Raw genomic sequence first — 14,552 nt, 5'->3', positions numbered from 1 at the left:
CCGCCCCGCGTTCGGCCGGCTCCTCGCCCCACGCGCCCACTCCCCACCGCCCCGCGCGCAGGAGCGCGGCGCCTCCGTCCCCGCCGTCGCTTAGGATGGCCCGTGCAGCTGATGGGGCCTCTGGCCCCCCGGGGCGGCTGAGTTGGTACTGCGGCAGCTGGGGGTGTGGCCGTGCCCCGGCTCTGCTCGGCAGGGCCGGTCCAGCGTTGCCGTTACGGGGTGGGGTGGGGTGGAGGTTGTGGGGGGGGGGGGCGTCCCCATAGGTTACTTGCCCCGCTCGAGGGAGAGGCCCCCTGGAAAGGACTGTCTCCCGTGGTCAGTCCCGGCCTGGCCCTAGCCTCTCCGGCACTGGGTGTCCTCACCTGTGAAATAGGGTTAAGGGCGCGCTGTCACCGTGCTGTAGGGGACTTCCCAAGGAAGGTGGTTCCTGGGCTTCGGTGCCAGTGATGCTGGGGGTACTGGTTCTTCTATCCGGGGTCGCCAAATGTCCCTGTCTGCGGGGCCTGGCTGAGTCCCTTTCAACCCCTCCAGTTGCCCCCAGATGTTCTACAGTTTAAAGCCACACCTCCCCTTTGCCACGAATGCCCGTCCCTTCTCTTTGGACAACTCTCCTCATATCTTATGACCTGGTATAGCTGTGAGTTAAATCCCTTATCCCAGCATGCTTTGGGCCAGTGTCTGGGGGGCCCTGACCCTGCTCTGGAAGTGGTCTGCAGTGTCTGAGTCCCCCTGGCCTGTGAGTTAAATCCCTTATCCCAGCATGCTTTGGGCCAGTGTCTGAGTGGCCCTGGCCCCCAACCGTAGGCAGCTCCTGTCCCCGGCACCCAGGGCCCGCTCACAGAGTGCCTTCCAGTTGCTCAGGTTGCAGGTGCTCACTGTCCTCAGCGCTCTTGGGGGCATAAAGGGCAGTGGAGATTTTACGTGAGCTCCTCATTCATCCAGCAAATGTCTGCGTGTCCCCTGTGTGCCAGTCCGTGGGACCTGGCAGCGAGCAGGACAGACAAGCCCCGGAGCAGACAAGAAGTGGACTTGCAGACTGGGTGAGAGGTGAGGAGAGCTAAGGAGAACTGCAGAGCGACGAGGGGGGGTGTTTCAGTGCTACCGCTTGCTCAGCACGGGACGGAGCTGGAGCCGCTGGCAGGGCAGCAGGGCAGGAGCTGAGCTGAAGAGGGTGCGGGCCAAGGTCAGGGAGGAGAGAGGGGCCTTGCAGTCCGGGGGGCGTCTTGATGCCCTGTGCCCAGGGGGCTTGGCTGCCATGTTGACAGGCTGGCTGGGACAGGGCAGATGCTGGAAGCCTGCCCAGATGGGAGGTGGCTGCTTCGTATTTAGCCTAGATAACGGTCCCGGGAGGTAGGTCCTTCAAAGACGGGCCAGAGCTTAGTCAAGGTCACACAGCCCTGCCTACGCCATGGTACTTGACGTGGCATCTTCACCCGCCTCCTGAGACGTGTGGGGCAGCTGGATGTGGGTGTGGGTCAGCGCACTTCTCTTCCACTCAGGCCCCACTCTGTACGCTTCTCTGGCCCTCCCCTCCCCCTCCCAGCCCCCCATACACTGTCCTTCCTCTCACCACCCCCGCATGTCCCCCGGCCACTTAGGCCTCTCCGTGCCCCTTGCCTCAGCCCTCCTGGGTCTTCTGCCCTTCCTCTGGGGAGTCTATCCCGTATTCCACAGGAGGAACCAGGTGGGCCGGGCAGGGGCTCATTCAAGGCTGTGCAGCAGGTAATGCTGGGGGTGGGATTTGAACCCAGGACCCTCTGTCTAGAGCATGAGCTCCCAGCCCCCAGTACATTGGGCTGCGGCCTACATACTTTGCTTTCCCATAGCAGAAGCCTCCTTCAGGCCCTGCAGAATTGTCCTCGGCCACTTTCCCGGGCCTTCTCTGCAGACCGAGGACCCCTCCCTGGTGCGGGGATCAAAGGGTGCCCATGTGCCAGCCCCACGCCTGGTGCAGAGCTGTCTGTGAGGCCGCCCTCTTGCTGGCCTCCTCGGGGCGGTGGGTGCCTCTCTCATCCTCTGTCCTCAAGTGCCTGCCTGATGCCCCCCTTCCCCTCGCCCAAGCCACCTTCTCTTCCCCTGTTCCTTGTTTCCCCTACCTGCCTGAACCGCCCCCCGCATCCCCCCCCATAGAGAGCTCCCCCCTCCCTCATGGAGCTTCCAGTCTCCAGCTCCACACACAGTTCTGGGCTTGGATCAACGCCAAGGGTGCAACAACCCAGAACAGGCGAAGGGTCCTGTGAGGGGGAAGGGCTTGCTGAGGTTACAGAGGGCTCAGGTCCCCATTCTGAGCTGCGTCAGGGAGGGCACTGGCCGCCACAGAGCAGGATTCCTTGCTGGACCCCAGCTCTGACCTCTGCCAGTAGAGGGCCCACCCCTCCAGGACCAGTTCTCTGCTGCAGGCTGGCAACTCTGCCAGAGCCTCCTGGCAGGGGAGGGCCTTGTCTGAGGCCCCCCCCCCCCCCGTAGCCCACTGGACTGCTGGGAGGGAGGAAAAGGGAGAGCCGGCTAAGAGAAATCTCAGTCTCTGCGAAGAGCCTGTGTTGGGCAGGAGAGTAATTCTCGAAGGGGAGATCTGTCCAGAACATGGGAGGTTCTTCAGAATCCAGAGGGTTTGCAGGATGTGGGTTTGTCAGAATGGAGAGGGGCGGTGTCCTTCCTGTCCTCTGTGTGTGTGCGCGCGTGTGGGGGGGGGTCCAGAAAGGGGGATCACAGGGCCAGAGGAAGATGATCGAGATGGAGAGGAAGACCCGAGGGTGATTTCTGCCTGAAGGGTCTCCCCCTCCCCAGTCTCCTGGTCCTCTGAGGACCTCCCAGGCATGGCTGACTGTCCAAAGGCCAGCTTTGGCTTCTGCAGTCACTCTCCTGTCCAGAATGTCACCTTCCTCGCTGACCCTCTGATGGAATGACCTGCAGTCTGGGGTCCTGCTTGGGTACCACTTTCTCCCTGAGGCCGCCCTTACCTCTGGGGGTGTGACTGTTGCTGAGCCAGGCTCTTCCTCCCATCACACCCAGGCTGGGGGCTCCCACGGACTCACAGGGCACCAGATTGCCTGATGGGGGCAGCGTGGGATTTGGGGGATTAGGGGTGTCCCTGCCCCCTGTGAGTCTGATGTCAGCCAGCTTGTAGCTTTCCACTTTGTTGGAGGAGCTGCACTCTGAGTACCCCAATGCCTGCGACATCGGATGTGGGAGACTCAGCATCCATCCTTCCCCCCTTCCCTCCCAGGGGACCTAGAGAAAGGAAGCCTAGACACCAGGGGGCGCTTTGAAAGTGAGAACTTTATGTAGGAGGGTGGGGAACGGTCGTGCACTGTGGGGTCGCCATCAACGCGGGAAGATGCTGCCGTCGACTTTCTCCTCCAGAATGGTTTCCACGCGCCTCCGCTGCGGGGGAGGAGGTGCTGGGGCCGGGTGTGCGCGGCGGAGGGCGGAGGGCGGGCCCCCGCCCCTCCCCGGCCCTTCCCGGGCTTGCAGTCACCTCTCGACGGTCTAGGGGGTCTGGGATCCGCGTGGGCTTCGGCTGCGGCGGCAGGAACAGCTCCAGCCGGAGGGCGGCGCGCGCGGACTTCTGCCGCAGGATTAGGAGCGAGATCTCCTCCGCCTGCGGGTGCCGGGGTCAGGGCGCGGGGTTGTTGCGGAGCCTTGGCGACGGGCGGCCCCGCCTCGCCCTCAGAGCCCCCGGCCGGGTGGTCCCCCCGCCCCTTCCTCGCCCCGGCCCCGTCCCTGCCTCACCCGCAGGCGGGCGTAGCGCAGTCGGAGAGCGCGGACTCGGCCGCGGGCCTCGGCGGCCTTGAGGACGCCGAGGACCCGGTCCTGGCGCTGCGCGGGCGTCTCGAGCTGCAGCGTCCACGCGCGCGGGTCAGGCATGCGGTGCCCCAGCTCTGCTGACTCACTCGGGAAGACGGAAGCGGCCGCGCCCACGTCCTCCAGCAGGTCGCCGAAGAGCAGGTGGCTGTGGCGCTGCGCGGGCCGCATGGCCTCCAGGCCCTCCGGCGTGAGGGCCCAGCTCGGCGTCGGGGGCTCCGCCTTGGCACACCCCACGCGGGCCCCTGCGCCCTGCGCGCCCTTACCCGCTCGCTGCCGCGGGACCCTGCGCGCGGTCCCTTCGCCGGCTCTGGCTGCATCCTCGGGCCCTGCCGAGGGAAGACGATGTCCCGTTCGCGCCCGCTCCTTCGGTCTGACCCGGCCCCGCCGTGGGTTCCCAGCTCCGGCCCCTCTGGACCCGTGCAGCCCGCCTTAGGGCCCACACCTCTGGTCTCTGCAGCTTTGCCACAACCTGGCACACGTCCCGGTCAGCTCAGCCTCCTTACTCACTCCTGCATTCCGCTAGAACTTTCGGATCCACTCCCTTCCTGCCCACGGGCTGTTTCTCCCGCACTGGGAAAATGCTGAGACCCCTGAGTTGACCTCAGGCACTACCCAGGGGTGGAGACAGATTGAGACTGCTCTGGGTGAGGCTAGGAGGACACTTCCTCCCATGCCAGGACCCTCGCTGTGTCCGTCCCCCATGTCTGCGTAGGCCTCAGACCTCTCTGTCTTAGTGTTAGGGGCTGGAGATGGAGGGGGTGGGCCTTCATTATATCTTGGGCAGAGGACTCATGCTTTTCTGGGAGATGTGTGTGTGTTTGATGTTGTGTGGGTCCGTTTGTGTGTCTGTGGGAGGTCTCACTTGTGTGCGGCGGAGTCTCAGAGTCGAATGGACAGCTGGCTTGCTGCAGGGGAGACGCCATCCCCCCAGCCTGTCCCACGCTGGGTCTAGATGGAGTAAGGGAGAGAGGAGCCCAGGGAAAAGGTGGTAGAGGGGGAAGGGCCCCCGAGGTGGGAGAGGGAAACACCCCGGAAGTCCCGGTGCAGCCCTGCAGGGCTCCTTTCCTTGCCCGGCCCAGCCCACAGCACCTCAGACCCCGGACCCCAGATCCTGGGCCGGGTCCTGGCCCACACTGGGACAGAGGCTGGCGTCCGCACCCTCCCCCGCCCCGTCCCTAGCGGCGGCGGTCGAGCGCCCGGCCCTTGCCTCCCATTTCCACACCCCATACTTTCTGCCTTCTCGGGTCTGGGCCTCCAACTCAGCCCAGACTCTCTGGGACTTGTTGACGCGGTTGCTCGGCAACCAGGAGGCCCGCCCCTCCCCCAAGCCAACGGGGGCGGGGCGAGCCCTCGGGGAGGTGCGTGGTCAGAACTTCGGTCCAAGTGCACCGAGGTCCCCGGCCAGATGCCCCGCCCCGGGACCTCCCGGCTGTCAAGGACCACGAGGGAGATGACCCTCAGCTTTAACAGCCCGGTGCGCTCTCTTTCTTTTCTGAAGAGCCCCAAACGCACTCTTCTGCGGGCTGTGGGCCCAGCTTCCTGGCTGGAGAGGTCTTTGCTGGCTAGTTTTGGGGTCAGGGGGCGCAGATCTGAGGAGACCTTCGTGGTTGAGCCCCTTCCCCCTCTTCATGGCCCTCGAGGCCTCCCACAGCAGAACCCAGGACTCTTCACCTCTTCCAGGGCAAGTCTGGGGGTTCCAGGGGTGGTGTAAGAACAGGGGTGGTGTTTTTTTTTAGACCATTGGTTTTGTTTTCTTGTTTTAAATATTTATTTATTTTCTTTCTTTTTTTCAAATAAATTTATTCATTTATTTATTTTTGGCTGCATTGGGTCTTTGTTGCTGTGCACAGGCTTTCTCTAGGTGTGGAGAGCTGGGGGCTACTCTTCGTTGCGGTGCGCGGGCTCCTCATCGCGGTGGCTTCTCTTGTTGCGGAGCAGGGTCTCTAGGTGCGCAGGCTCAGTAGTTGTGGTGCATGGGCTTAGTTGCTCCGCGGCATGTGGGATCTTCCTGGACCAGGGCCCGAACCCGTGTCTCCTGCATTGGCAGGTGGATTCTTAACCACTCCGCCACCAGGGAAGTCCTTTCTTTCTTTTTTTTTGGGGGGCTGTGTTGGGTCTTAGTTGCGGCGCGTGGGCTCTTCGTTGCGGCGCGTGGGCTTCTCTCTAGCGGTGGTGTGTGCGTTTTCTCTCTCTCCTTGAGGCACGTGAGCTCAGTAGTTGTGGTGCGCGGGCTTAGTTGCCCCGCGGCATGTGGGATCTAAGTTCCCCGACCAGGGAGCAAACCGCGTCCCCAGCGTTGGAAGGCGGATTCTTTACCACCGAACCACCAGGGAAGTCCCCAGACTCGGGTTTTGATTTCTGGGTCCTGGGTCCTAGATTTCTGTAATTTATTTGTGCATTTGTTAATTTCATAATATTTTATAACTGATTCACTTAATTGATTAATTCTTTAATGTGTTCATGCACTCATCAGATTATTCTGGATTCAGTAATCCATGTACTCATTCCACAGTTGATGTTAGGCCAAAATTAGTGCATTAAGTCCATAATTTGTTAATGTATTGGTGGTTCCCACAGTGTAAACATGCCTCTTCCCTTCATTCATGGATGTGCCAAGGTGGGCATTGAGGCCCATGGATGGTGCCGTTTTGGGAGTTCACGACCTGAGTCCCTGAGGGGAGAGACTGTCCTGGCTTTGGGGGTGGCGTCTCAGCTGAGGTTCTGGCCTTTCCGAAGGAGGCTGTTGACTGTTGCCATTGTTTTTGGAAGTTTGCTCTGGCCTCCCAGTGAGAGGGTAAGGTTGTTTTTTTTTTTAATACATCTTTATGGAGTATAATTGCTTCACGATGCTGTGTTAGTTTCTGTTGTACAACAAAGTGAATCAGCCACATGCATACATACATCCCCTCGCTTTTGTGGCCCCATATCTCGGGAGCTGGCATGCCATCCCCCGCTTCCCAAAGCTGCATGGAACTGTCCATCCTTCCAGCCCCCAAGCCTTTGCAGGAGCTGTTCCCTGGATGCTTCCCCTTCCCGCCCCCGGCTGCCGCAGGGCTTGTGCCTTTAGGGTGAGGCCTGGGCCTTGGGATTCAGCATCACCGAGGGGCTTTTGAAGGCGAAGGTCTATGGGCTCCAGAAGAAGCAGTGAGGGCTTAGGCAGGCTGACCTACCTCCTTCAAGCAGTCCTCCTGGATACACGCAGCCCAGGCCAGCACCACCTCTGGCCCTCACTCTGCGTTCCCACAGGAGTGAGTTCTCTGAGACAGGAGTCTGGGCCCTCCTCTTAGCTTCCCAGGGTCCTGGCCAGGGAGATGCAGGGGGGAAGTGACTTGCAAGAGTGGGAGTTATGGGGGGAGGGGGAGAATGGGCGCACTCTCCTGCAGGAAGGGACTTGTAACTTTCCCTCTGTTTTTGTAGGATTGAAAACCTTTGACACCCGCTCCTCCTTAACTCCCAGAGGGCCTGGTGTTGGCATAGTTCACATTCCTGAGCGGAGCTTCTTCCTGCTTCTCTACCCCCCCAACAGCTCCCCTGGGAGGAGAGGTGCTCCCTGTGTCTGGGGCCCAGCCACTGTGAGGCCCTGGGCCACGTCTCCCGCCTGTTTCTGTGTCCAGGATTCATGTGTTTTTCAAGGGCTGAGGGGAATGCTGAGATCTAAGAGCGCGCCGATCGACGCCAAGACCTGAAAACTTCAAAATAATATCAATAAGGATTATTAAATGACTGCAAAATTTAACATTATACTGCAAATCTACAATTCTGTCACAGTGTGTAAATATTAGGAAGTTAAAAGCACAAGGAAAAAGTAATATTTTATGAAGAAGCCCAGAATTATGAAAATCCTTTTACTTTTTTTTGCACGCAGGCTTTTCTCTAGTTGCGGCGAGCGGGGGCTACTCTTCGTTGCGGTGTGCGGGCTTCTCATTGCGGTGGCTTCTCTTGTTGCGGAGCACAGGCTCTAGGCACACGGGCTCAGCAGTTGTGGCTCGCGGGCTCTAGAGCACTGGCTCAGTAGTTGCGGCTCAGGGGCTTAGTTGCTCTGCGGCATGTGGGGGTCTTCCCGGACCAGGGCTTGAACCCGTGTCCCCTGCACTGGCAGGTGGATTCTTAACCACTGCGCCGCCAGGGAAGCCCCATTCCTTTTACTTTTCAACAGCACAACTGGCCTGGTGGCTGAATTCCCTGGGGATGGCTGTTCTGGGTGAGGCTGCTGGCGACTGTGCTTTGATTCCCGTGCCCTACTCCGGGGGGTGTGGGGGGTGGCAAAGCACATGCGGACCGAGGGGCAGCCGACAGTGTGCCATCTGGCGTTGACGGGCCCTGGGTCACTGGGTGCAAGAGTGAGGTGCGTTCACCCCAGTTTGTGGGTGTCACCGGCACTCTGGGACCTGGGTCCTGCCCGGAAGGCCTGTGACCTCCAGGTGTAGCCCTGGTCAGCTGTCACTTGGTACGTTGCGGCGCCGTGCTCTGTGCCGTCCATCACGTAAGCTGCGCGTCTTGGGCTGCCGCTGGTGCCCTTGCGTGTTTTGTTTTGCCTGCATATGACGTGTGTGCTCGAGGTTGTCTTGCTTCGATACAGATGCTCACACGTGTTACCTGCTGCCCCATGTGTAACACATATGTTCTGTGTCTTATCCTGGCCGTACAGGGCTCAAGAGAGGCTGGGCCACTTCCTGGGCCAGGCCCCCTTTGTGGGAACCCTGCAGGGTCCAGGGCTGGGGGCTACCATCCCCAGGGAGTGTCGTCAGTACCCTGGCCTGGCCCCCCACGGTGTGCCCTCATGGGAGGTCTGTCCAGACTGGAACTCACACCCAGCCTCAAGGCAGCCTCCTAGCCCCGCCCTTTCCCCAGGCTGAAGGCCATTAGGAAACGCAGCAGCTTCGTAAACTGGCGGGCAGGTGGGCCCAGGCAGTGGGGGTGGGAGGGGCTGAGGTTGGCTGCTCAGACCTCGGGGAGCCCAGGTCGGGGAGGCTGCAGGAGGGCGAGCCCCTGGGGTTCCTGCCCTGCTGGGGCTCCCAAGGTCAATGGGATGGGGCTTCGAGCTTTGCCTGGAGAATGTGGTGCACGTGTGTCCCCTGGGCGTCTGAGGCTTTGATCTGCCTCTTCTCCCGTGTCTACCTTGTGCCTCACGTGCACCCTAGTGTGGGTTTGCGTGGGTGTGACCCATGCGCCTCTGGGTCCCTTCGAGTGTCTGTGCGTCCTCTGAGCATGTACCCATGTCTGTTTGTTTACCTGTGTGCCTGTTTGGGCACCTTTGTGTGTGTTTTTGTGAGCCTTTGTGTCCTGAGTGCCTCTGCGGATGTGCCCCACGCCTCCACACATGTCCCTGGGCCGACTGCGGTGAAGGCGCAGAGATAAGCCCTGTGGGGGCCTGCGGTGCTGAGCCCCGGGGTACTTGCCTGCTCTGTCCTCTCCTGACTCGCCAGGTATCCTAGCGCCGCTGCTGCCAGTCGCCTAGCAACCAGGTCCCCATCCTTGGAGACGGATGCTCCGAGCAGGGGCTGGGCTGTGTGGGCAGAGCCCGGGCAGGAAGAACGACCCCTTGACTGGGTGGGGCTGGCAGTTCAGCTCAGGGGTCACCCACAAGGCATGTGACCCCAGGGATGGGAAGGAGGCAGCTCCATGTTCTGCTGTGTGGGTGCTGGGGGCCCAGGCTGTGAGGCAGTGATGTTCAGGGACCCATCAGCTGAGGCAGAGGTGCCCTTGGTGGGTCTTCAGGTGGCAGACAGACCTGGCTTTGAACCCTGTCTCTGCCCCTTTGACAGGTGGCTTCACACTGCTGAGGTGATGCTGAGGCCCACAGTTAGGGGTGGTGGGGGTGGACAAGCTTGTGCTTGCGATGGGCTTGGCACCCAGGAGGCACGTGGGGCACACTGGACAGTCCAGACATCCTGCTTGTTTATGAGGCTCTGATCTGATCAGGACTGGCTGGGCAGGGCCCCAGCCACCCAACCGGCGGCCCCCTGTGGCTCAGCTGCCCTGGGATCCCAGCTGAGGGGTGCTGTTCTGGGCATGGAACTCCGGCTGGGGCAGGTCTGAGTCCGTCCAAGGCCCTGCTTCTGAGTGAGATGCGGCTTCACATCTGTCTCTGTCTTGTGTGTGTCTCTCCGAGTCTCCGTTCCATGTCTTTGTGTGTTTCTGCATGTCCTTTGTGTCTGTTCTTGTGTGTTTGTCCCTGTGTCTCCATGTGTCTGTTCCTGAGTCCCTGTGCGTCCGTGTGTGTGTGTGTGTGTGTGTGTGTGTGTGTGTGTGTGTGTCCGTCCACGTGTCTGAGTTCTCATGTGCACCTCTATCCCTGTGTCCATGTGTTCGAGCCTGTCTCCGTCTGGGCTCTGTGGGTCCAAGCCTCTCTGTTGTTCATCTCTAAGGGTGCACCCTGGTCCTTGCATCTGTCCCCGTCCAGCCTGGGGCCCCCTCCTCCATCCTGCACGGCCCCGCCCCCCTGCAGCCGCAGCCTGCTCCCCTCCCCCAGCTCCGTGCAACCAGGCTGCTGCGTCTGGTCTGGCGTCTGAGAAGGAAAAGGAGCAGCTGCCACTGTGCGGCAGCCGCGGCACCGTCCAGACCCAGAGCTGAGTCGGGCCGGCGCTCCCAGCCCTGCTCTGCCGCAGGCCGAGGGTTAGGGCCTCCGGGGTCCCAGCTCCCACGGAGGTCACCGAGGTAAGGCTGAGCCGCTGGGGGCTGGCGTGGAGGTGACCTGTGGTGGCCGCGGCTCTCAGGCAGGGCTGGGGAGGGGCAGGAGGAGGCCCTGTGCTCGGTTGCCCTATGTCCAGTGTTCCAGGTGTTTCTGGGTGTGTCTTGGTCCCTTTTGTGTCTGCGTGTGCACGAGGGCAGCTTTGGGCATCTGTGTGCGTGTGTGTGTGTGCATGCTGTGTGTCTGTGAGCCCCCATGGGTGGACACATCCCGCTGTGTAAGCGCATCCGCGCATCCCATGTGGGAGCCCGCAGACCAGCTGAGACTGTGTCCCTGTGTGTGTGCACGTGTGCCCCGTCCCTGGCATACACGTTTGCGTGTCTCCGTGTGCCCGGTGTGTGTGTGTATGTGTGTGCACACGCACGTGCCTCCGTGTCTGTGGCCTGGGGCTGGGTGGGTGCTGGGTGCTGCGCTCACATGTCCCTGTGCCTCCCCAGGTACCGTGGGGCTTTGCGTGCAGGGCGGGGCATGGAGTCTCTCTTCCCTGCCCCGTTCTGGGAAGTCCTCTACGGCGGCCACCTGCAGGGCAACCTGTCTCTCCTGAGCCCCAACCACAGCCTGCTGCCCCCGCACCTGATGCTCAATGCCAGCCACGGCGCCTTCCTGCCCCTCGGGCTCAAGGTCACCATCGTGGGGCTCTACCTGGCTGTGTGCATCGGGGGGCTGCTGGGGAACTGTCTCGTCATGTATGTCATCCTCAGGTAGGCTGGGCACCTCCCCCGCCCCCCCTCTCCCACTGGTGGGTCCCGAGCAGCTGCCGAGGGCATGGAGCAGGGGCTGCTCTGGCAGCCTTGGCACGCGGGGATCTCCCACCCCCTGTTCAATTCCTGGCCCCCTGTCACTGGGCAGGGTCAGTCCTGAGGCCCTGGTGGCTCAGCTCCTGAGGGCAGAGGCACTTGGCTGGGGGAGAGGGAGAGGCAGGGTCCAGTCCGGGTGTGGGAGGAGGCGCAGCTCTGTCCCAGATGGAGCGCCACCCTGACTCCTGAGAGATGACGCTCCATCTGAGCCGTGCGCCAGGCTCCCAGCCAAGCTGCCGCGTGAGGACCTCACGGGCCCCACAGTGATCCCGGAAGGCAGCTCTTGTCGGCGTCGTCCAGGTCCGGTGCTGGGGCAGCTTCACGAAGCCCCTTCCTCAGCTCCGGGGCTCCGTGTTCACTGCTGGTGTTTGGGCCGATTCCAGCATTTGCTGGCGCTCAGAATGGGAACGCTTGTGGGGTCAAGGATGGCAGCCACGCTGCTGGGGGGACATAATGGGGGATGGTGTGGGGACGTTGTGGAAGGATGGCTGAGACAGTATGAGGGGACAGCATGGGGAAACAAAGTGGGAAGAGTGTGGGAGAGAGCGTGGGGACAGTATGGGGGACAGCGTGGGGATGGCATGGGGAGGTAGAATGGGAAGAGCATGGGGGGAATGTGGGGACAGGGTGGGAATAGCGTGTGGGGATGGCATCGGGACGGTGTGGGGACACATGCACGTGTGCATGTGCGTACACACGTGTATGCATACGCATGCATGTGAGCGTGTAAATGTGTGTGCACGCATGAGTGTGCACCCCGTGTGAATGTGCGCACGTCTGGGTGTGTGCATATACGTGTGTATACTGCACCTTGTACATACATCTGTGTGCATGGACACAATACGTGCGAGCATGTACATGTTTGTACATGTATCTGAGTGTGGGCATGAATGCGTGAGTGTGAACACACACATGTGCATGTGGGTACACGCGAGTGCTGTCTGTGTGTGTACACACACGTGTGCACGTGCATGTGTGCACGTGCACACGCCCTTGTGGCTGTGTCCGTGGGTGCATGTGTGTAAGCATGCCCTTGTACATTTGTACGTGCTGGTGTGTGTCATGTGTGTGCTCAGACAAGGGGCTGCGAGGAGCAGCTGCCCTTCCCCCAGTGCTGACCCCGGGGTACTAGACTCACGTGCCCCTTCGTGGCTGGAGGGTGTGCTATGGGTGAGAAATGTGGGTGGGGGTGGGCTTGTTCCTCCTTCCGGTTGTGAGTGTTTCTTGTGGGGTCTCTCCTCTGCGCGGGGGCATCAAAACCCTCAGAGGCACGTCTTGATTAGAGCAGAGAGGGGAGGTCGTCTTGCCCACGAGCAGTCCCCACGGAGAGTGATGCCTGGGAACTGCTGTGAGCACGCCGGGCTCAGAGACAGAACGATGTGTTCTGAGCCGTGGCACGGGGTGGACTGCCTCGGTGGTCAGAAACACCCAGTTCCAGTCCCTGCTCTTTTTTTACAGGCAATGTTTTAAAAGTAGTTTTAGGTTCACGGCAAAATTGAGGAGAAGGTACAGCGGTTTCTCATATAGTCCCTGCCCTGCCCTCCCCTCCCCAGGCATAATCTCCCCCATTATCCACATCCCCACCAGAATAGTACATTTTCACAACCGATGAACCTACCTTGATACATCGTAATCACCCCAAACCCATAGTTTACCTTAGGGTTCCCTCTTGGTGTTGTACTTCCTATGGTTTGGACAAATATATAATGGCATGTATCCACCATTACAGTAGCACGCCGAATAGTTTCACTGCCCTAAAAATCCTCCGTGCTCTGCCTGTTATCCTTTCCCACCTCCCAACCCCTGGCAAACACTGATCTTCTTACTGTGTTCATAGTTTTGCTTTTCCAGAATGTGGAATCATACAGTCTGTAGCCTTCCAGACTGGCTTCTGTCGCTTAGCAGTGCGCATGTAGGGCCCTCCGTGTCTTTGCATGGCTTGATAGCTCCCTCCTTTTAAATGCTGAATAATGTTCCATTTTCTGGGTGAGCCACAGTTTACTCATCCACCTACTGGAGGACATCCTGGCTGCTTCCAGGTTTCAGCAACTATGAATAAAGCTGCTATAAACATCCGTGTGCAGGTTTTTATGGGGATATATTTTCAGCTCCTTTGGGTAAATATCGAAGGGTGGGTGATTGCTGGGTCTTATGGTAAGAGTCTGTTTTGTAAGAAAATGCCAAGCTGTCTTTCAAATGGCTGTGCCTTCTGACGCCCTCACCAGCATTTAGTGGTGTCAGGGTTGCAAATGTTGGTCATTCTAATAGGTATGTAGTGGTATCTCGTTGTTGTTTTATTTTATTTTATTAAAAAAATCTTTTTTTTTTTTTTGGCTGCGTTGGGTCTTCGTTGCTCTGCGCGGGCTTTTCTCTGGTTGCGGCGAGCGGGGGCTACTCTTCGTTGCGGTGCGCGGGCTTCTCATTGCGGTGGCTTCTCTTGTTGCAGAGCACGGGCTCTAGGGCGCAGGGTCATTAGTTGTGGCGCACGGGCTTAGCTGCTCCGCGGCACGTGGGATCTTCCCGGACCAGGGCTCGAACCCGTGTCCCCTGCATTGACAGGCGGATTCTTATCCACTGCGCCACCAGAGAAGTCCTCACTGTTGCTTTAATTTGCATTTCTCTGATGACATAGGTGGAGCATCTTTTCATGTGCTTCTTTGCTGTCTGTATGTCTTCTTTGCTGAGGGTCTGTTAAGGTCTTTGGTCCATTTTTAACCAGGCTGTCTGTGTTCTTATTGTTGAGCATTAGGAGTCCTTCGTGCATTCTGGACAGCAGTCCTTTGTCAGATGGGTCTTTGGCAAATCTTTCCTCCTGTCTGTGGCTGCTCTTCTAGTTCTCTTGACCCACTTTTCCTTTACCAGCTCTGTGGCCTTGAGAAGACCATTTAGATCCTCTGAGCCTGAATGTCCTCCTGTGCAGACTGGGCATCAAAATAGCGCTTCTGAATCTTAAATGAGTTAAAATCCAAGTGAAGAACTTGGCACAGGCATCTGCCGTCATCACTGTCCTTGTTATTTGGTCATGATTAAGGCCTCTTTGAGCTTATTCTTAATCTCTCTCTAAGAGGCAGAAAGAAACCCCAGATTCCTTCATGGCAGCTTAATTGACATGGAACATTGTTGTCTCTGGTGTTGCCACCGTCACCACCACCACCATCATCACCACCATCACCACCACCACATCACCATCACCACCACCACCACCACCATCACCACCATCACCATCACCATCAACAGCACCATCACCACCACCACCA

General features: G+C 59.6%; 2 protein-coding genes across 4 annotated transcripts in view; one reads left to right on the top strand and one right to left on the bottom strand.

Moving 5' to 3' along the window:
• The first annotated feature begins 297 nt into the window (after positions 1–297).
• OPRL1 (opioid related nociceptin receptor 1) overlaps positions 298–14,552 on the top strand; it is a 21,944-nt gene continuing 7,689 nt past the window's right edge. Inside the window, exons 1-3 of one of the 3 annotated variants that reach the window (XM_029222039.1) lie at positions 11,082–11,199; positions 11,270–11,283; positions 11,865–11,884. In XM_029222039.1, coding sequence (XP_029077872.1) covers positions 11,082–11,199; positions 11,270–11,283; positions 11,865–11,884 — 152 coding nt within the window. Of the gene's footprint in view, positions 1,048–10,935; positions 11,200–11,269; positions 11,284–11,864; positions 11,885–14,552 lie in introns of those variants that run through there. The other 2 variants (XM_029222037.1, XM_029222038.1) reach the window with 2 other exon arrangements.
• On the bottom strand, positions 2,440–4,730 carry LKAAEAR1 (LKAAEAR motif containing 1). The gene is made up of 4 exons (XM_029219778.1): positions 4,670–4,730; positions 3,733–4,133; positions 3,479–3,601; positions 2,440–3,384 (listed from the first exon to the last, which is right to left on the bottom strand). Exons 1-4 carry the CDS (start codon positions 4,728–4,730, stop codon positions 3,325–3,327), a joined length of 645 nt encoding a protein of 214 aa, XP_029075611.1. The 3' UTR covers positions 2,440–3,324.

The sequence above is a fragment of the Monodon monoceros genome, unplaced genomic scaffold (assembly GCF_005190385.1).
Source record: "Monodon monoceros isolate NGI ecotype Baffin Bay Population unplaced genomic scaffold, NGI_Narwhal_1 Super_Scaffold_13, whole genome shotgun sequence".
NCBI lineage: Eukaryota > Metazoa > Chordata > Mammalia > Artiodactyla > Monodontidae > Monodon > Monodon monoceros.
Note: the sequence above shows the minus strand (reverse complement) of the source record. Positions and strands in the feature narration are given on the sequence as shown.

Bases quoted from the DNA above. Each gene is read 5' to 3' on its own strand.
- LKAAEAR1 (XM_029219778.1), bottom strand. From the start codon at position 4,730: ATGGCGTCTCCCCTGCAGCAAGCCAGCTGTCCATTCGACTCTGAGACT. The intron at 3,602-3,732 runs GTGAGGCAGGGA...CGGCACCCGCAG, and splicing joins TGCGCTACGCCCGCCTGCGG to GCGGAGGAGATCTCGCTCCT. The intron at 3,385-3,478 runs GTGACTGCAAGC...CCTCCCCCGCAG, and splicing joins ACCCCCTAGACCGTCGAGAG to CGGAGGCGCGTGGAAACCAT.